Here is a 21,735-nt window from a genome sequence, read left to right on the forward strand (position 1 = left end):
ATCATTGTAAGGGAAAATAGATTTCAAGTGGAAGTGGATTTTTTGATTGTTTTTATGCTAAATAACAGGTTCATGTCATTTGGAACTTTCAAAAGTAAAAGATAGTCCTAATTATTTTTAAATGAGAAATAAAGTTTAGCAGCCATCCTCTGGAAAGATTGATAGACTGAGTTATACAAGTAACCTGGCCTTTCCTACAGCCTCTGCTTAGTCATGTATAAAAAGCATAAGAATAAATGTTAAATGTGTATTTTTTCTATGAGAATTACCTGTATTTCATCCATCAGTAGAAGTAAAATCAGATTCACAAAATTCCAGCTTTGAAAAGGGCCTTCAAGTAGCCTAGCCGTACGCCATCAGCAAGAGCCTTCTTAGTGACTTCCTCTTAGGGAATGTGCACAGCTTCTGCTTACATGCCTCCATGACAGGAAACTCACTATCCCCAAAGGAAATTAACCCACTCAGAACATTTACTGAGCACCTACCACGTGCCTGATCTTGTGGTGCTTACGTCTCATCAGAGGAGTCAGACAATAAACAAATTCCACAAACAAGTAAATTATATAATACATTAGAGTTCATTCCATTTTCAAATGTGTATTTTTGCCATGAAGTTTTCCCTTATGTTTTCATCCATATAATGATTCAGTGCTTGAAGAAAGTGTTCATTGCCTTCTCAAGTCACCTTCCTCCCTTTGAAGCTGCACACTCCTCATTGGCTAGGCAGTTATTCATACGTACTGGTTACTGGGGACACTGTAACCAAAGACCACAGTTCAGGTGCTTCAACAACAGACATTTATTTCCACACTATTCTGGAGGCTAGAAGTCCAAGATTAAGGTGCTGCTGAAATGGTTTCTTCTAAGGCTTCTTCTCCTTATGCCTGCAAGTGACCACCTTCTCCCTATGTCCTCATGAGGTCCTTTCCCTTTGTGTGCATATCTTTTCATCTTCTGTCCTTATAAGTACTCCAGTCATATTGGATTGGGGCCTACCCTAAAAACCTCATTTAACTTTAATTACCTCTTTAAAGAACCTGACTCCAAACAGGCACATTCTGAGATACAGGGAGTTAATACTTCAGCGTATAATTTAGAGTGGGGGACACTTTGGTCCATAAAGGTAGGTCTGGGAAGGGGCCAGAGAACGTGCATTTCCAGTAAGCTCCCAGATGCTGCCAATCTGGAGAACACACTTTTGAGAATCACTGGTTTAGACATAATGCATAGCCTGGATTCTAGAACCAGATATGGGCTTCAAATGCTAGCTCTCAACTATGAAATTTTATCAGGTTATGAAATCTCTTCCTAATTTCCTTGTCTTTAAAAAAAAAGATATAATATTAAACCTGTACACAGTGTTGTTGAGAATTAGATAAGTCACTATTTATAATTGGCCCCTGCTGGCATAGTAACTGTGTACATCTGCGCACTACTATCCTCATCATCTCCATCAATTTTATCTATAAGACTTGGAAAAGGATGATGACATTGGAATTTTGGATTTATATTCCAAAATATTCAACAGTGTCATTTTACAACCTCTTCAGATAAATATTTTCTGATATCAAATCTATTTTGTAAGTTTTATAAATAAAATTTGCATTTTAATTTTTGCTGATTTCTTTCTCCTAAAAATTAATAATTTTCAAACTAGTCTCCATGATATTTTACTTGTAAAGTAAACACAACTAATATTTTCTATCTTATTTCAATAGTATTTAAGATATGTCAGAATGGGCCCGTTCGGAATGCTGTCTTAAAAGTGAATGTTTTGTGGAAAGCCACAAAATGCCACCAGAGATTAAGAATAAACTCTGAAATATCCTTAACTACATTAATGACCCATTAGAGAATATCTCATTCATAAAGTATTTGTGACACTTTCTATGTGCTCTGGCTGCCTTTATTATGCGTCCTAAAACTTCCCTTTGAGGAAGAATTGTTTCCAACTTCTGTGATTCTATTAGTTTGCCTTCAGCTTTTCTGATCACAATTGCCTCTTCTAATTATGCCTGGCTCCTAATTGACCCTTTTCATTTACATGGAACTTCAGGCCAGTTGCTCAGGAAGCAACGAACAATGAGTCTTAGGATGTTTCCCTCTGTTTTTCTTTTCTGTTTTTTAATTAATAATCAAAGCAGCCATATCCCAGAAGTTTTAAAAAAAAAATCTCGTGTAGGCTTTTAAGAAGCCATTCTTCTTTTAAACCTATATGACATGATTATTGTTCTTGCAATTAATATTGTTTTGCTTTCAAATAATATGGATAATTTTAAGTTTCTTGAATAGGGACCATATCTATTGTTTGTTTTATATTAACCATATTAAATTATAAAATTCCATGCATATAATAGACAGCCCATATCTTTTAAATATAATTTGAATTTTCCCATTACTAGATTTCTCCTTTAAAATTATTTTCCCATAATCATTAATCTAAAACTTTAAAAGAAAAACAGCAGAAAGTCTTGGAAATGGATGTCAGAATATTTTTGGCATTATTTGTAAGTCCAAAAATCATTTGCTGTCACTGTCAAAAATAGCTGTCCCTGGTATGTTATTGCTCATATACTCAAAGTTTGACACTTTAGGCCCTTGAGGTCTCTAAGTATGTTGGAAATTGCTGTGCCTGAGGAAACGGAGCTTTTTGTCTGTTCAATCTAAGAGCTAAACCATCTTGTGAGTCTAAATAATGCTGGGTCTGTTCCCTAGTCTGAAGGAGATGTGAAGCATCTTGTCGAATAAGAGAGGAAAGGAGAAAATTGGTCTCTGCCAAATCCCGAACTTCAAATCCTTATGAAATGACAGTCATTGTATTTTACCTGTTTCAAAGGACCTGATGACTGTGCATGAAACTCCTAGGTACTGGAAGCCCATAATGCATGGCTTTGCTGTCACTTGATAAACCACTTATGTTCTTTTCTTAGATTCCCTGCTGTCAAGAAGAAATTTATGGCAGAGCTAAAAGAATTACGGCACAAAGAGCAAAACCCATATGTGGTACAAAGCATTATCAGCTTGATAATGGGAATGAAATTCTTTCGAATTAAGATGTATCCAGTGGAAGACTTTGAGGCCTCTCTTCAATTTATGCAGGTAAAGTCCTGGGCAAGAGAGCTAAGGGGCCATCAATTCAAGTAATTCCCTTTATCAGAATGACACACCTGGATGTGAAAATCCTCTATAAGCAGGATCCAACTTACAATGGTTCAACTAATAATATTTCAGCTTTAATGGTGTGATAGCTATACACATTCAGCAGAAATTGCATTTCAAATTTTGAATTAGATCTTTTCCCAGGCTAGCATTATATGGTCTGACCTTCTCTCTAGATGCTGGGCAGAGCTCCTAGTCAGCCCCATTGTCATCATGGGAACCAACTAGTACCACAGCATGCTCTGTGGCTAGGCTAGGACATTCAGTAAGTTAGAGGTATTCAATGCCATTTCCTCTTGATGATATTTTGGTATTTTAAATTTATCAGGACATACCATCATCATAAGCCAAGGAGCATCTTGACTTAGAAAATCCTACCTTATCAATAATTCATTAAGTGCCTTGTAACCAAATAACAGAGTTGCAGAAACATAATTTCATTTTTAAAATTTCCTATTATCTTTGGAGTGAAGTGTGCAATAGAATTTCTTACTTGTTGACTTTTCTCTCTTTTACCCATTTTGATAACATTGTTCTACGAATGATGAGCTGATGTTTTTACTTTTTTAGAATTGATAGCATTGGACTGGCTACATCAACATTTACAAGAATCTTTATTTAAAAAAAAAAATCAACCAAATCACATAGGTTTGATGTCTATCACCTGCATTCATTTTGGTGCATAGCAAAAAAAAAAAAAAAAAAAAAAAAAGTTAATAATAAGAACTCATAGCTCTATTAAGAGTTTACAATTAGGTACGGTAGAACACGCCTGTAATCCCAACTGATTGGAAGGCTGAGGCAGGAGGATTTAGAGTTCAAAGCCAGCCTCAACAACTTAGTGAGATTCTGTCTGTGAATAAAATGTATTTTTAAAGGGGGCTGGGGATATGGCTCAGTGGTTAAACACTCTGGATTGACTCCCTGATACCAAAACAAAACAAAACAAAATACACTTTACAAAACTTTGGTACCCGATGGCACTTTTGTAATACTTCTGTAAGTTAGATTTTGTAATGATCTTACTTGAGGGTTTCGATGTAGAGGTTATGAATATACCATTCTATAGTCAAAAAGACAGCTATTAAAAAGGCACATAACAAGCATAGTGGAGGTCAGGAGACACTGGAACCCTCATGCACTGCTAGTATGAATGCAGAACAGCCTGGAAGCTCCTTAGGAGGACAAGCCTAGAATTACCAGATGATCCAGCAATTCCACTCATAGGCATATAGTATACACCCAAGAGAAATGAAAATGTATGTTCACACAAAAACTTGAACATAGATGTTCATAGCAGCATTATCCATTGTAGACCAAAGTGAAAATAACCCAAATGTCTCTAAATTGATACATGGATAAACAAAATATGGCATGTCCATACAATGGAAAGTACAAAATGTGGTATATCTATGCAGCAAAGTATTGATACATGCTTCAACATAAATGAACCTTAAAAGTATGCTTAGTAAATGAAGCCAGACACAAAAGGTCACATAGAATATGAATTCCTTTACCTGAAATGTCCAGAATAGGCAAATCCATAGAGATAGAAAATACTTTAATGGTTGCCTAGGACTGAGGATCAGGGTGGATGGAGAGGTAGAGGGTGACTGCCAAAGGGTATAGTGTTTCTTTGGGGGTCATTAAAAAGTTCTGAATTTGTTTGTGGTGATGGATGCACAACTGTTGATATACTAAAATCCAGTGAACTGAATAATTCAAATGAGTAAATTGCATAGTATATGAATCATCTCTCCATAAAGCTGGTATGTACAGGGGTGGAGAGGGAGTAGATGGGCATTGTTTGTCAGTCTTCTTGGGTTTGGATTGAAGTACCAGAGCTTATCAGCTCTGTGACCATGGTCAAATTATCCCTTCTGTCTCAGTTCATTTACTTACAAGGTGGTGGTAATGACACTAATCTTAGAAAATGGTTTTGAGGATTCTTAGTACATGTAAACACTTGGTGACTGTTCTCTATTCTGTCATTTTCATCCCACTCTCATATTAATAAGTCATATATGTATGTACTTGGGTGACGACCTGATAGAGTATTTACATACACATGCAAAATAAGGTAGCAAAAGAACCATGAGCCTGGGAACCATAAACTCCATTCTGCCTGGGAAAAACAGACTGACTTCTCGATTGGTATTGCCCACCCAGAACTGAGGTTTTAATAGGATATTGATAGACTGAGGACCTTAGGAAGTGTCCTTGCTGATCTTCCCAATTGTGATTCTAAATAAAGGATGAAAGATAATGTGGAAATAGTTTGTCATCAAATATGTGTAGCCTTGGATTCTTGAATGGAAACAGTGCCTGGCAGAGACCACAGGAAGCTCTAGCAGAAGGCAGAACTTGGGGAAGGACACCTTTCCTGTAGGATGAGTCCCCGGGCAACCTGCAAAGACATCCTTGCCTCAGGAACTATACCAAAACCTTGAATGAGGTGGGGAAGGGAAGCCTTCCAGACTTGCTTATGAAACAATCTGAATAATAAACACACCTAAAATGTCAGAGCAAGTAAACAGCTCTGTACCCGAGGCTGTTCGGCACCAGGCCCAAAATAAGTTTACTGCTTCAGCCTGTCTTCCCATGTTTTCCCTCCCTGGGGATCTGTGTTTACCACCTAGCCAAGGACTTAGGCCCACACACAGGTAAGTAATCAACAGAAAATTATTGGAAATGAATGACCAAATGAACCAGCCAGCAATCCCTCATTGACATGTGTGCTTGCCAGTTGTAGATACTTCGTTGTTTCAGAATAGTGACCTGAACTAGAGGTAGGAGAAAAGAAAGAAAGCCTTCCTTATAAAATGTCACTGAGGCCCTCGTAAACCTTTAGACCTCAATATGAATGTCTGATTCAGTAATTTAAAACAGGTTACAGAATAGGCTGTGTTGGTATGTATGATTAAGAGCTATTTACTTAAGTTTGTTTAAATACATTTTACATGTACTTTTCAATCAACTCTCACTCCCTATATTCTTTTTTCTTCTTCCTAGGAATGTGCCCATTATTTCCTTGAGGTCAAAGACAAAGATATCAAACATGCCTTGGCTGGACTCTTTGTGGAAATCCTTGTCCCAGTTGCTGCTGTGAGTTACCCTTTTGTTTCTAAGAACTTCAAACTGGATTACAGACCTAAGAGTTTCATTAATAGAATATTCACATGCATTTCTATTTCAGGCAGTTAAAAATGAAGTAAATGTTCCCTGCCTTAGAAACTTCGTGGAAAGCCTATATGATACCACCCTGGAACTTTCTTCTAGAAAGAAGCATTCATTGGTTAGTATCTGTGATAAAATCCAAAATACAAACAAAACTGAAGAGATTAAAATTCCCAGACAGAAATCTATTTGATTTCACAGGTGGAAGAATTACCTACAACTGACCCCCTCAAAAAGACTTAGGATTTCAAACTTTGGAGTTTACATTGAGTATCAACTGTGAATCACAGTACTATAAGGGGATTTGACCGTGTCACCTCAAATGACCAAATTTTGGTTCTACAGATTCTGCTCTTTAAGATCGGCTTAATTCAATTTTTGTTTAATTTTCTGAGGATTTTTTCCCCCACTCTGTTTTTTGTTGTACTGGGGATCAATCTTAGGGCCTTGTGCTTGTGAGGCAAGCACTCTACCAGCTGAGCTATCTCCCCAGCCCCTCCCCCAGTCTGAAAGCTAAAGTTTATAATAGATTCTCTTCTCAATCCCCAGGAGCTTATAGCCTCGGCATTTCCTATCCTCCCATTCGGAATCAGAATTGAAGTAGGCAAGAAAGGGAGATGGGAATCAGTGGCCCACAGGCGAGACTCTCTGAAGGCAGGGAAAGCAATTCTTGGGGAGGCTTTGGTACTGAAAAGAAGCAGAGCGTCTTCTAAGTGTCCACCACCTTTTACCCTCCATGGTAAATAAAGCTCTGTTTTACAAATTGGCACGTGGTTTGCCAGTGGAATTGTGACAGTCTGGAGGAAATAGGATGTGTAGATGGCTGGTTACTAGTATGGTTTAGGCTGGTTTACAGGTATGAACATTGTTGAGCATGTACTCAGTCGCTTCACTGGTGATAGTAACAAGTTGGCTCATTTGTCCACCTTCCAATGTCATTGTGACTAATCGATGCTTTTTTTTTTTGAAGACCAGTGATTGGCATCAGAGTTGCATTACTACTTCTGAAAGCAGTACTTCAAAGTTCTTTCAAGCTAAGCTAATTTAAAGAAGAAAAAAACTAAGTTAATGAATTGCCAAGCCCTGAACCTCATCTCTGGCAATTGTTTCTTGCTAGTTCAAGTTAATAGATAAGCCAGTTATGCTTTTGTTTAAGCCTTCGCTAGCCTACATTCTTTGGGAATCATGAAGGCATCTACAATCTGGTTTAGCAAAATGGTGGTGAGTTCTGCATGTGTTTCTTGGGTGGCTGCCCATTAGCTTTTATGTCTTCAGTTGCTGTGGGAAACTGGCCCAGTTCAGCAGGAAAGGCACAGTAGCACCTCTGTTTATTTGGTCATAAGCAAATTCCTCTTGTGGTTAAATTTGTCTTAGTAGAGTTTACCAATGTAATAACATTTCTTTTAGGAATCTTCCTTAATTACAGTAGGATTGCATGCAAAAGAAAATATATATACCTACCTCTAAGACAGGGACAAACAAGTAGATGTTTATGAGTGAAAAAGCCAATAACGTTTTCAAAATTAACAAGCCTTCCTGCTCTTTTTTTTTTCCCCTGAAGATTGACAGTGATCTAAGATGGTGAGTTGTTAGTATCTCGGTTAGTATCTATGAGAAAATCCAAAACAATGGTTTATATATATTGTGACAGAAAGTAAATGTTGTCTTTACTAGGTATGGGGGGCAGGCTTGCCCTGCTCAGAGCTACTTCATTATATAAAATAGTAGTCCTTAGGCTGTGCCAGGCCCTAAGTTACTCTCCATTTTATAAACAGTAGTTTTCACTCTGGCGTGATTACTTGAGGGTATTCTATTTAAGCCACATGATAGTAATCAGTTTGTCACTGTTCAGTGCTCACTGAGCAGGCAGCACATTTGCTGGGTATTTGTTTTCAAGATTCATAAGTGAAGACTACAATGAATACACTGAAAGAGAGATAAAGAAAACTACCTTATTCACAGTAACCTCAAAAAAATAAATAAATAAAATACTTGGGAATTAATCTAACAAAAGAAGTGAAAGACCTCTATATTGAAAACTACAGAACACTAAAGAATGAAATTAAAGAAGACCTTAGAAGATGGAAAGACCTCCCATGCTCCTGGATAGGCAGAATTAATATTGTCAAAATGACCATACTATCATAAACATTATACAAATTTAATGCAATTCCTATTAAAATCCTAATGACATCCTTCATAGAACTAGGAAAAGCAATCAGGAAATTCATTTGGAAAAATAAAAGACCCAGAATAGCCAAAGCAATCCTTATCAAGAAGAGTAAAGCAGGAACATCACAATACCAGACCTCAAACTATACTTCAGAGCTATAGTAATAGAAAGAGTGTGATATTGGCACCAAAACAGACACGAAGACCCTCATACATTGCTAGTGGGACTATAAACTGGTGCAACCATTATGGAAAGCAGTATGGAAATTCCTCAGAAAACTTGGAATGGAACCACCATTTGACCTGGTTATCCCGCTACTCTGTGTATACCCAAAGGACTTAAAATCAACATACCACATCAATGTTTATATAACTCAACTCACAATAGCTAAACTATGGAACCAACCTAGGTGCCCTTCAGCAGATGAATGGATAAAGAAAATGTGATACACACACACACACACACACACACACACACACACACACAGTGGAATATTACTCAGGTTTAAAGAAAAATGAAATTATGGCATTTGCTGGTAAATGGATGGAGTTGGAGAATATCATGCTAAGCAAAATAAGTCAAACCCCAAAAACCAAAGACTGAATGTCTTCTCTCATATGCAGATGTTAATTCACAATAAGGGGAGTGGCTAGGGAAGAATAGAGTTACTTAGATTAGGTAGAGGAGAGTGAAGGGAAAGGAAAGGGTATGAGGGTAGGAAGGATAGTAGAATGAAACAGACATTATTATCTCATGTGCATATATGACTATATGACCGGTGTGATCCTACAGTATGTACAATCAGGCTAATGAGAAATTACAGTCCATTTGCGTATGATTTATCAAAATGTTTACATGCATTCTACTATCATATAAAACTAATTAGAACAAATGAAAAAATTTTTTTTAAAAATTAAGTGAAGACTACAAAGTCAATGAATCAGATTTCTCTGTTCTTATCCATGAAGCATATCACTATACACTATCTGTTGTTCTAGATGATTCCATCCCCTGTGTTATCAGAAAATATCTGCAAAATGCCCACCTCTGCTGGACACCCATTGGGCTTTGTGTTACTTAGCATCCTATTTATTCAAACCCATATGGCAGAGGAAGATGGTGAAGTAATTGGCAGAGAAATCGTGTGTTACCTGGTTCATTGAAATATCAATCATTCTGTAACCACATCTCCTTTCTTCTTAGGCTTTGTACCCACTGGTGACCTGTCTGCTCTGCGTCAGTCAGAAGCAGCTGTTCCTGAATAGGTGGCACGTTTTTCTCAACAACTGTTTGTCCAACCTTAAGGTTAGTATTTGTCATCTGGACAAAAAGTCTTTTATAAAAATTTATTATGCAGTTCTCAGGCAGGCATCTGTGCTTCTAACTAAGGATAAGAGAAATCACTTCAGGTTTGGGGAAAATAAATCTGTTCCAATGAGGATCACTTTAAAGATAGAATTAAATGCTGCTTTACATGCATCTTTGTCACTCTTAATCTAAATGATATAAAAATATGCCAGGCACAGTGGCACATGCCTGTAATCCCAACGGCTCAGGAGACTGAGACAGGAAGATGCCAAGTTCAAAGCCAGCTTCAGCAATGGCAAGGTGCTAAGCAACTCAGTGAGACTCTGTCTCTAAATAAAATACAAAATAGGACTGGGGATGTGTCTCAGTGGCTGAGTGCCCCTGAGTCCAATCCCCAGTACTAAAAATAAATAAATGAGTAAATAAATAAATAAATAAATAAAATTTTAAAGATTAAAAATGGCCACTTTTAGTCAACAGAAGCATGGGAATCGATTTCAAGTGCTCACCTATATACTTCATGCATCCTTCCTCTGTCCACTTCAGCCTGGGTAAATATTTTGGAAATAAAACTCCCTTCTGTGGAAGGATTGACCTAGTGTCATTAGCTAGCTATGCGGTTAACATATGCTGGACACATTTGTGTCTTTCTACAGTGTCAGAGTTCACTGAGGAACAAGTTCCATCACTTTCATCAGCTGTAATTCACCGAAAGTACTCATGGTTCAGTTGGTGTCATGAGTGAGGCAATCACAAGGTTTTTTAACTCCATTCCAATCTTAATTACTAATATCTATCACATTCAAATCACTGTATATGTGTATGTGTGTATACACACACACACACACACACACACACACACACACACACACACACAAGCACACATATCCAGGAAGTAAATGTTCTCTTTTACTAGGTGCGGAGGGCAGGCTTACCCTGCTCAGCCACTCCGTTATATATAGGACAGTAGTCCTTAGGCTGTGCCAGGCCCCGAGTTATTCCATTTTGTAAACAGTAGTTGTCGCTGTTGTGTGATCACTGAGGGTATTCTCTTCATGCCATGTGATAGTAATTAGTCATCACTGTTCACTGCTCTCTGGGCAGGCAGCACAAGTGCTAGGTGACAGGAGGAATAAAGTCATGATCCCTGAGACCAAGAAACCTACAGATAAAACAGGTGAAATGAGTAGGTTTGAAATTGGCTTTATAGCTTTGAAATGGTAAACATGTTGTGTGTTTTAGTGACCTATTGATAGAAAGCAACTAAATGGAAACCCTCCCTTATATTAAGTGCAAATAAGAGGTATTCTTCACACTCGTTGCAGCTTGTTTTCAAAGCTGTGGTTCAGTTTCTTTTACAGGTTTGACATCTGCTGCTTTCCAGTTTTAAAAAATATTGAGTTGTAAAATCTTACATGTGCTTATACATGTTCTCATTTTGTGTTTTTCCTAAGACACCTTAATTTGGCAAAATGGTTAAGATTAATTATATTATTTTGGCATTCACCATAATTACACAATAATCTGCATTAGAGTTGTTTAAGCACCAACTATGTCCTGGCTCTGAAAGCTGATTGTGAAATCCAAGATTAGAATCATTCATTTTCTTCAGAATGACAGTGAAATATAATAGCAGTGGAGGAAGAATGAAGCTTTTAAAGTACTCGGAAGACTGAAGTGCTTTTCGGGGTTATCAACTGTTATATAATGGCCGCTTTGAGGTATTACGTTTGAGGACTTATCTATCTGCCATATGATTCTAAAGTGCAGCCCAATGCCAATTTTATTATTTGGTCCATTTTTAAGTATGCAGTTATTAATTTCATTTAATTTTTAAAATATTTTATATAGATAGAAAATGGTCATTTTGTTCAAAACAAAGAGAAGTGATTGAGAATGCTCATAGTGTGGCTTTCTGTGTATAGTATGTATTATGCAATTGAAGTTTTAGTTAAAATTAACAGTATTTTGTACAATAATTTACTGCTGTAATTAACAAGGCCAACATTTTTTTTGTCCAACATTGTTTTTGAAACATAGCAGAGCATCTTACTTTCTAATTTATGTCAAAATTATAATACTATTTAGAGCTCTAGTCTAAGCTCATCAGAGACTTAGTCAGAGGGGTTATAAACTGCCCCAGAGATAAGTGGGTCTGGATTCTGCCTGTATTTGCCTACATAAACATTTCACACATTAGAATTTCTGAAAAACAGAAGCAATAATGTCAGAAAGAGTACGTAAAATCAGTGCTATAAAGAGACGGAACCACATTCAAGAATTCAATTTCATTCACAAGGATTGTGTAATGTCCTCTGTTTGTGAGGTGCTAGGGAAAGTACTGGAACTGAGAAGGATGGAGTAAGACAACTGTATAAATCTAAATGTAGAGCAAGAGTCCCTGTCCTTGAAATGTTTAACATTTCATTAAGGAATATGAAATAAAGTTTCAAACTGCAAGATACAGACAGGGATGTAAAGTTGGGAGCAGGATACCTGTATGATTTGGTCAAGTCTTGTACCTCAGGGAGTGTGAAAGCCATATTCATTAGGCAAAGTAAAGGCAAGAATATTTTACTTAATGAGTAGTAAGCTGTTGGAATTCACTACCTCAAAGCTGAAAAGATCATTGATGGCACTACCTCAAAGCTGTAAAGATCATTGATGGGTTACAAGCAGAATAAAATTTTATTATATATTTAGAACTCAACCCAGTCAGGATTTGAATGGGACCATGTGTGAATGTCATTACTGCAGAGAAGACTTTCCACACCTCCTCATCCATCCTCAACAGGGAAGAAATACCTGAAGAAAATCTAACAAGGCTTCAGAAGTGTTCTTGGCCTTGAATGGTTTCAGTGTTTTATACCATTTAGAAACAACCATACCATTTCATAAGGGACACCCATCACTTCCCCTTATTACATCTTCTGGCTGTCTTCCCTTACTTCCCTTCCCATCTCCACCATATGCATCAGAATGATGAACCTAGTGTACACATCCCCCATGTTGAACTTGTCAGCCATCTTGGATGTGTTCTGCTGAGGCAAGTCATCAAGGTGACAGCGTGACCTCAGCAGCCTCAAGCTTTCCAGTAAACAAGCTCTCGGGTTCAGGTCTAGTTTAGGGTCATTGCTCTGGTTTATCCTCACTGTCAGTCTGTCTTTAGACTACTTTGAGAACACAGACTTGAACTCCTTAACATTTAACTTAATCATGTAATAGTAACATACAATTGTGAAAAATGCTGTAAAAATTCATGGTACCTTCTCACCAAGACATTCACATCTTTCAGGAACTCTTGGTCCATGGTGACCAGTCCTGTTTTATGTGTTTTATGTCAGAATTTAAACATATTGAGCTATTTTTAAAATGACATATTCCCTTCACATTTCCCAGATACCTAACTCTGAAAAAGGAAATATGTTTGAAGAAGTTGATTTAATAATACTTTTAAAACAGTATTTATTTGCATTCACAACTATGTGCTAGTTCCTTGTCCTTCAAAGTAGATGTTGTTATGGGAATTTTTAATTTTTTTCTTTTGCAAAAATAAATATAATATATCAGGCCCAGATCATAAGGAAACAAAATCAAAGAAGCCTCAACAGTTAAGAAATGCACTTTATTGTGTGCTCTCTCATTAATCGAAGATCTTTGAAAAGCCAGGAGTGGTGGGAAGTTTTTACACTGTCATGTGTGTCATGGCAATGCCACATGCCTTTCATGGAGCTATTTCTGTTTTTTTCTAAAAATTTTGCTCAGATAGCAACACTTATCTAAAGGTAGACCTCGGTCGTCCTAGTTTCATAGAGAAACCGAAGTATAAAATAAGAAATCATTCTGCTTTTGTCTCAGTTGCCACCTGTTCTAGGACTTGAATTCATTGATTTATTCAGTCCATCAGTCGGTTAGCAATTCTTTTCAAGTAGTCTAGCAGGTGCTGTTCTAAGTGCTGGGAATAGACCTTGTAATTTAGCAGAGGAAACAAACAATAAACAAGTAAATAAATACATGAAGACAAAAACCTCAGTGATAACTGCTCCAAAGAAAATCAGAAAAGATGTTATGACAGAGAATGAGAAATTTAGTTAGGGCAGGAAAGGGAAATTCAGCAAGGCGTTTTGATTTCCAGTAAAAAACCCAAAACAAATGTGGTCGCCATAAAATGGATAGTTGATGAAACTTGTCTTCTACACTTAATGTATATTTGTGTATAGCAATTACAGTGGTGTTTAAAAATAGTTTTGAAGAACTTTTCATGTAATAAGGTTATTAATTACATCTTTATAAATGAAAACATTGAGTAACATTAAAGATTCCACAACTGTTATCTGAATGCATTAAAATGTAAGGCATCATTTGCTTTAAGATAAAGGCTATTCTCTTTGTAAATACCAAATGTAAATGGTATAGTATTAGCTAGTTTAAATGTTAGTTTTCAGGACGTAGGTATTCTGCTTAATGTTAATCTCATTTCTATAATTTTGAGAAAATCTCATTATTGAATAAAACAACTTATTCTTTTACAACCATTGAGTGAAAAAAGTAATCTCCATAAGTTACCCTAAACTTCAGCAGTTGTTTTTTGGATAACGTGTAGGATAAAAGGGAGTGAATTATGATCCAAGTAAATTGTTTGAAGTGTCCTAAAGAAATGTCCAAATGAAGGAAATGACTATGATATACAAATTAATATAACAAAGAAATAGATTTGTTCGAATAGCTTTAATTGAAATGGGATTTAAAAGTAGAAGAATATGAGTATAGCAAGATCATTAAGATGTCTAAAATTGTTTACCTATGTAAGGTATTTACCATAACAAGCACAAGGATCTCTACGGAAGCCTGTTATAAAATGTAACTTTCTAAAACCCACTTCCAGAAGCTCTGGTTCAGACTGTCTAGGTGCTGCCCCGGGATCTGGATATTTAGAAGTAGCCAGATGACTTGGTGACAGTGGTCAGCTGATGGACCTTGAAAAACATTGGTCTGTACCAGTGACCCTGTCACCAAAGAACTCATTGGTGAATTCCACTCACCTTGCTTGTTACCAATTCCAGATTGCTTTAACTACATTAATAGTGAAACTTAAAGAAGGTAGGCATGTCATTAGAAAGGCCAACATGTCACAGGAAGTTAGTGGCACTGAAGTGAGAAACAGCTGTCTAGGGAAGACATAGTCTGCTCTAAAGCCTACTATTTTCCTGAACAATTTTATTAACAAACCTTGAAACCATAATTAATATATAAATTACTTGTTAATTAATAGAGAAAGATTCCAACAGAAAAATGGTTCTTTGATCTAGAAGTTGAAATCTTTGACACAGAAATCAGTGATGTGCTAAAAATATCTATATTCTGAAAATAAATAAGCACCTAAGATGTTATTATGTTAGGGGCTAAGGGAATAAAAAAGACAAATGAGGAAAAGTTCTGAATGTCATCAAGTAGAGACAAGCTATTAAGTCCCAGTAGTATATTTGAGCAATTTCTGTATAGTGTGGAATTTCTTTACATTATGGAATTTGGACATTGTCCAGTAGGTTATTAGAAGCCAATTAAGGACTTTAAATTTTTTAAATTAAATAATCATGTTTGCATCTTAATGCTATTTGTGCAGAGAACAAAAGAGGGGCAAGGAAACCACTTTAGGAGGCAATTGCAGCAGTCAGTGACATCACCCTGAAATGCTAAAAGTCAATTACCAGTACTTAATCCACAGGCAAACAAAATAAAAACCTCAACGACATTGCTTTATTGCTCTTTGGTGTCTCTGGGAGCAGCAAGAGACAACCTCAATAGTTTTAAGAGTGAAAGAACGCCTGTTAAAATGAGCCACGCCAAAAAAGGTGGGAGGGAGGGACAGGAAACATGTTTGAAAGAATTAGAGTTAACAGAAGACACTAACATGAATCATTTGAAGTAGAGATTTCAGTTAAGGTCTTCAGTGAAATCGGGATGATACGTGCCCTTCTACATCATGATTCACAATTGAGATAATGTGAGTGAGAGAATTCCAAATACTGTGTTATGCAGTTCACAAACACTTCTACATATACTAATAAAGGAAAATGTTTAAGGGAGAAGACATGTCTGCTGGAACAGAAGCTCCCTAAAGACAGGATGGCATTTCCCTTGTTTCCTGCGGGATCCCTGGTACCTTGTACATAACAAAGCAGTATGGCAGGTAGAAGGTGTATGCCCTCTATGCATTTACTTATTTAACTCTCATACCACACCTATGAGATAGGTAGGTTTGTCTTTTGTATCTCACAACAGGAAAAATCAGACCCAGAGAGCTTAAGGAGATTTCCCAAGGCTGGTCACACAACTAGTAAATTGCAGTCAGGATAAGTTTAAACCCAGGCAGACGATGTATAGAGTCTGCTTTTAACTACTATCTAAGTTCACTAGAGGTATTTGCTGTTTTGGAGCAATTGGAAGAATATTCAGAATACCTGAAATTTTTTAATGACAGAAAATTTTAAATGCAGTATTACTTATTTGGAATTATTTTAAGTAACTGAAACATTTAATGAATGATACCTATTATATTAGGGGAAAAAAGTTTTCAGATAAATGCATGCATCTAAAAGGCCAGATTATTTTTTTCCAGAGATAGACAAGTAGTTATAAAGTTATAAAGTTATAAAGTTTACTTGGAATGGTAAACATGCAGGAACATCTGAAAAAAACCCTAAAAATAAAAATTTTAAAAATTTTAAATCAATGAACAATACAAGGTAAGTCATACTAGACATTAAAATGCATAAAACCTTAATAACTAATAAACTAATATCACATTAGCACTTGAATAGACAAATAGAACAACAATCACAAAATTAAAAACCAACCTAAATGCATATGGAAATTTCGGCTTTCAGAATAATTATCAAGGTAAAAGTTACTTTTAAGCTACATAGACATAAGAAATTGACCTTTCCTAAATCTAAAAACTACTCACTGTAGTCTTTCTCATATAACTTATTTATGCCCCACTTTATTCAGAAAGAGTTTAAAGGTAAAATGTACCCCACACCATTCCGAATCAGTTATGAGCACTCCCCAGATTATCAACTCTAAGAAGACAAAACCACTGTAACAAGGCAAAGAAATGAACCAGGAAAGAAAAGACACGTGAAGGCGAAAGGCTAATCCTGGCACTGAAAGACTGTTTAGCCAACAGTTATTGATATCCTGAAGAATGGCAGAAATCCTAATAGAACCAGGATAATTCAATAATAATGTCCCCTCAGAAAACCCACCATGTGCAGAGGTTGACGTTTAAAAAAGAAATTAAAGACTACCCCGGAGGTGTATGAGGTCAGGGACACTCAGGAGATAACAATTAGTTCCATGTTCTTTTTTCTGGGGCTAGGGATCCAAACCCAGGGCTTTGTGCATGCCAGCAGAGACCCTGTCACTGAGTTAATCAGCCCTTCTTCCCATAGCCCTCGTTTTAATGAGATGGGCTTCGGGATATCAGGAAGGAACAGAGAAGGCTGCATGGAGGAGAGACATTCAGGCTGACTGTGGAAAAAGAATAAGGTTAACTTAGAAGAAAAGGATGTGGTGGGGAGAGGGGCAATCCTGACATGGAAATGGAAGGAGACCTAGCGAGAGTTTGAGGAGCTTGTGGTTTGAGAATAAAAGGACAGGAAGCAGGAAAGGTAGATTAGGGCCAGATATGGAATACGCAGGTGTGCCACACACACTAAGGTTAACTCCATCCTATAGGCAGTGCGAAATGCCTGATTTGTGATTTCTAAATGAGAGGATTATAATCCATATAAGGTAGGAAAGTACAGTGGGGAAGGAATCAGCTCAGGAAGACAGGAGGTGCCTGCGACTCAGCCCAGGTGGCAAGAGCTAGAGGCTGAACTGAGAAGTGAGTGGCGGTGGAGAGGATGTTAGGTTCACGAGACATTATGTGGAGAGAACCTGCAGAACCAGTTGAAAGGCTGGAGTGAGCCCCACAAGTAAGGAAAGCAGGTGACGTCCCTTAGCTGATGGACAGCCCCCTCCTCCAGCTGATTTGTCATTGCGCGGATGCCCCCGCTGCCACATCAAGGGATCTGCCTGCTCTGCCTCATTCCCCACTCGGCAGACGTGGAATTTCACGTGTCTCTCTGATCTCAGGGACTCCCTGTCATCGTCTTGAGAAGTTTCATTCCTTCATGGAAGTTTCCCTTATGTGATCCTTGCCTTACCAGCCACTGCCCCTTCATCTGGCCTCCCTGTACTGGTCTTAACTAGCACACAAATGTCCCAAGTTCTTGAATATGACTCCTTTAGCTTCCATGAGCCATTGCCTTTGCCTCAAAAGCCCTTTTTTACTCCTTTCAAAATTTCTAGTGCCAAGTATAGTGGCCACTCACATATTTGATGAATGAGTGATTGAGAACATGGATGGATTTAAAGTTCCTCTGAGTTTTCATCTGGAAAACCTTTCCTGACTGCCCTGTTGTCCTTCTGTACCCTGTTGCCACAAGTTGTTAATACTCTCCTAGAGTTTATTAGTTATTACCGATCACCCATCCCCTATTGTCTAGGAGCATCTAAAGAAACACACACGCACAAATAATAATAATAAATTTTTAAAAATATAAAAACACAAACTTTTTTCTGCATATCCCAAATTATAGTGTAAGTGCTTAGTACACTTTAATGTCAATAAATATGGGGGGTAAACAGATGGGATGGGGACAGAAGAGGTAGAGGAATAAAAGCAATAACAGTGCTTAAAAACGACATAATAAAGGAAAGAACAGATTGCTTCTACTGTTGCTGCTACAAGAGTCAGGTTCCCTGGACAGGAGAGAGAAGACAGTCTCTTGAGCATGCGCCTTGGCAAAGAAGAGAATGATGCAACTTCCGGCAGAATGATTGTCCCACCATCGTGGCCATTTGGATTTTTTCTCATGGATTATTTAGGCAATGAGCATTGGGTGATAAATACCCGTAAGTCCCAGATGATGGAGTATGTGCCTTTCAGGGACCCTGCCATCCAACTGGGCCTACCTTTCCCAAACATTCAGTGAACCAAGTCTGGACATCACTGCTTAATTAGCAATGTTACCCTTTGGTTTTTGTTGTAGAATAAAGACCCCAAAATGGCTCGTGTGGCCCTGGAATCTCTCTACAGATTACTTTGGGTTTACATGATTCGAATTAAATGTGAGAGCAACACAGCTACTCAGAGGTAAGGAGCTGGCTTATATTCATGTTGACTATGTCATAGCGTTTTAACAATTGTACCCACATTACTCAGCCCAAGTAATGTTTTCAGAGAGTGTTTTCTTTTATTGCTGCCTCTCCTAACCCAGCCAGAAGCTGTTCAGAGCAGACAGTTTCTGAAAGATCTAAGTCCTAGGGCATTTTTAGCCCTTCCTTCATCTTTGGTTTGGCAGCCTTTACTGAAACTCCAGCCTCTACCAGGATCTACGAGTCCTACTTCCAGGATTGCATTCACCACTTTAACAAAGGAAACAACCATAATTTTCTAACTGCCCTTAGTTTTCCAAAAATAAATTTCATAGAGTAATTATGTTAATGGAAAAGGATGAGGTGGTTTGTTTTTCTGAATTCTCTCTGATACTTAGATAAGATGAAACATCTGCCCTTTTCCCTTCCAGAACTGGAGCTCAGCCAATCTTGCTTGTTTTCTCTTTCCCCCTTATTTTCCAGCCGACTTATAACCATCATCACAACACTTTTCCCCAAAGGGTCCCGCGGTGTGGTGCCAAGGGATATGCCTCTGAACATCTTTGTGAAAATTATCCAGTTCATTGCCCAGGTAATGGAGAAATTTCTGGCAGTGAGAATCTTCTAATTGCTTCTAAGTAGCCAGGCTCTTTTTTATGAAGTACTAAATGATGCAAAGTCTCAAATCTTACATGTTCTGACTTTCCTGAAGGTTTTGAGTGTTTTCACACATAGCCTAATCTTTCACTTCAAAACATATTGTGACACTAGTATGTGATGTGTTTTCAACATCTGGCAAATAAAGAAACTGAGAGACAGAATCTAAGTGACTAATCTAAGATTATAAAGTCTGTTAGCAAAGGCTTCTCGACTTCTCTGTCCCTGCTTTTTTCTGCTCTGGATTCTAAAAGTAAAGAAGCAAAGTTTCCAATGTTGGGAGGAAATAATTTTAAAAGACAATTTAATATAATTTGTGTGGTTAGTTAATAATGTTCTAATTTTCACCTGTGAAAAAAGAATATTAACATTTGTCAAGGAAATTTATTCATTGCCAAAAAATGTTCTTGCACTTTACATATACTAATTTACTTTAAAACTAGGTCCAGTCATATTAAACAAAGTTTTTAGCACGTCATTTACTACTATTTAGATCTAAGATTTTGATCCTTTTGTTGTTGGTGTTGTTGTTTGTTTCTTTGTTTTGTTTATACTTGGGATAGAACTGAGGGCCTCACACTTGCTTAGTTCATACTCTACCATTTAACTATATCCTCAACCAACTTTTACTTTTTAAAACACTTAGTGAGTTCATTGTCTTACCCCAACTTGGACCTCCTCATGATTTACAGAGGAGTAGGAAAAGACTTATTCCATTCCCACCTCTGCCTTAAGCCAGCCCTTTTAATCTCAAATAAGTCAGAGAATACCTTTTTTTTCAGTTTCTGTATTTGTAAAATGGGTGTATGCCTCAGAATTTTGTAGGTCAAGGGAAACAACAAGCAATAAAATAATGTTTAAGTAGTATTGATATTGATACAAAGATGTAGGGTTCAATTGTTATGTCACATAATATATGATATTTCGCTTCATGTTGAGTACAATGAAATATCTCTGTAATATGTGTACTTAGGGAAAGGACATAAGTTGCTATGCAGGTGGAAAATTTAATATAACTTTTCTACATATAGTTATGAGGTGGTTGACAATATGCTTTGATTATTCTGGAATATGTTATATAAAATGAGCATGTCATATCTAAGTAGCCACTATCTCAAATTTCTAGAATCTCATGGACATGGTCTTATTTAAATAACTGTTTTAGTCAGCTTTTTCACTGCTATGACTAAATGACCCAACAAGAACAACTGTAAAGGAGAAAAGGTTTATTTGAGGGCTCACAGTTTTGGAGGTCTTAGTCCACAGAAGACCAGCTCCATTCCTTGGGGCTCAAGGTGAGGCAGAACATCATAACAGAAGAGTATGGTGGAGGGAAGCAGCTCACGTCATGATCAAGAAGCAGAAAGAGAGAGACTTCACTTGCCAGATACAAATATATACCCAAAGCCATGCCCCAATTCCCACCTCCTCCAGCTACAACCTACCACTCCAGTTAATCCCTTTCAGGGAATTAAATCACTGATTGGTTTAAGTCTCTCACAACCCAATCATTTCTCCTCCGAACCTTCTTGCACTGTCTCATGTGAGCTTTTGGGGGACACCTCACTTCCAAACCATAGCAATAATCGTAATATCTTATTTGTTACTTATTGTTCTTTTGGAATTATTTGCTAGAAATGAGCCAAAGGATATTTAATATTAGAGAACAGAGGAAAATGATCATATTTTAGTCAGATCATAAAAATACATTATAATAAGTTAGCAGCGGTTGTAGTATGAGTAGGAATAATTTGACCTGTTTCTAAGCCCAGACACCAAATGTTTTGATTTTTGTTCCTGTGTCATCAGTCATTTTGTGCTTTCAGAGCAAATTCCATCTCTTATATAATGAAGGTGTCCTTGCACTGCATGCAGAAACGGAAGCAGCTCTGCCAGCATTTCTGATGGGCATGATCTTCCCTCAGGGATTCTCTGTGATCCATAAAACTGAGCATTACCCCTCTTTTTCTAGTAGTCACCTGTTGGGTGCATATGATGAAAATAACCATTTGATGTTAAATTTGTGTTTCAACATTTTTATATTGTTTTGTTTT

At 37.2% G+C, this 21,735-nt stretch overlaps 1 protein-coding gene across 1 annotated transcript in view; it reads left to right on the forward strand.

Moving 5' to 3' along the window:
• Fry (FRY microtubule binding protein) overlaps positions 1-21,735 on the forward strand; it is a 243,883-nt gene that overhangs the window by 86,392 nt on the left and 135,756 nt on the right. Inside the window, exons 8-13 of the mRNA XM_047553455.1 lie at positions 2,931-3,099; positions 6,172-6,264; positions 6,356-6,454; positions 9,713-9,814; positions 18,919-19,022; positions 19,508-19,616. Of these exons, the coding sequence (XP_047409411.1) occupies positions 2,931-3,099; positions 6,172-6,264; positions 6,356-6,454; positions 9,713-9,814; positions 18,919-19,022; positions 19,508-19,616 (676 nt within the window). The remainder of the gene's footprint in view (positions 1-2,930; positions 3,100-6,171; positions 6,265-6,355; positions 6,455-9,712; positions 9,815-18,918; positions 19,023-19,507; positions 19,617-21,735) is intronic.

Source organism: Sciurus carolinensis, chromosome 5, assembly GCF_902686445.1.
Source record: "Sciurus carolinensis chromosome 5, mSciCar1.2, whole genome shotgun sequence".
Classification (NCBI taxonomy): Eukaryota; Metazoa; Chordata; class Mammalia; order Rodentia; family Sciuridae; genus Sciurus; species Sciurus carolinensis.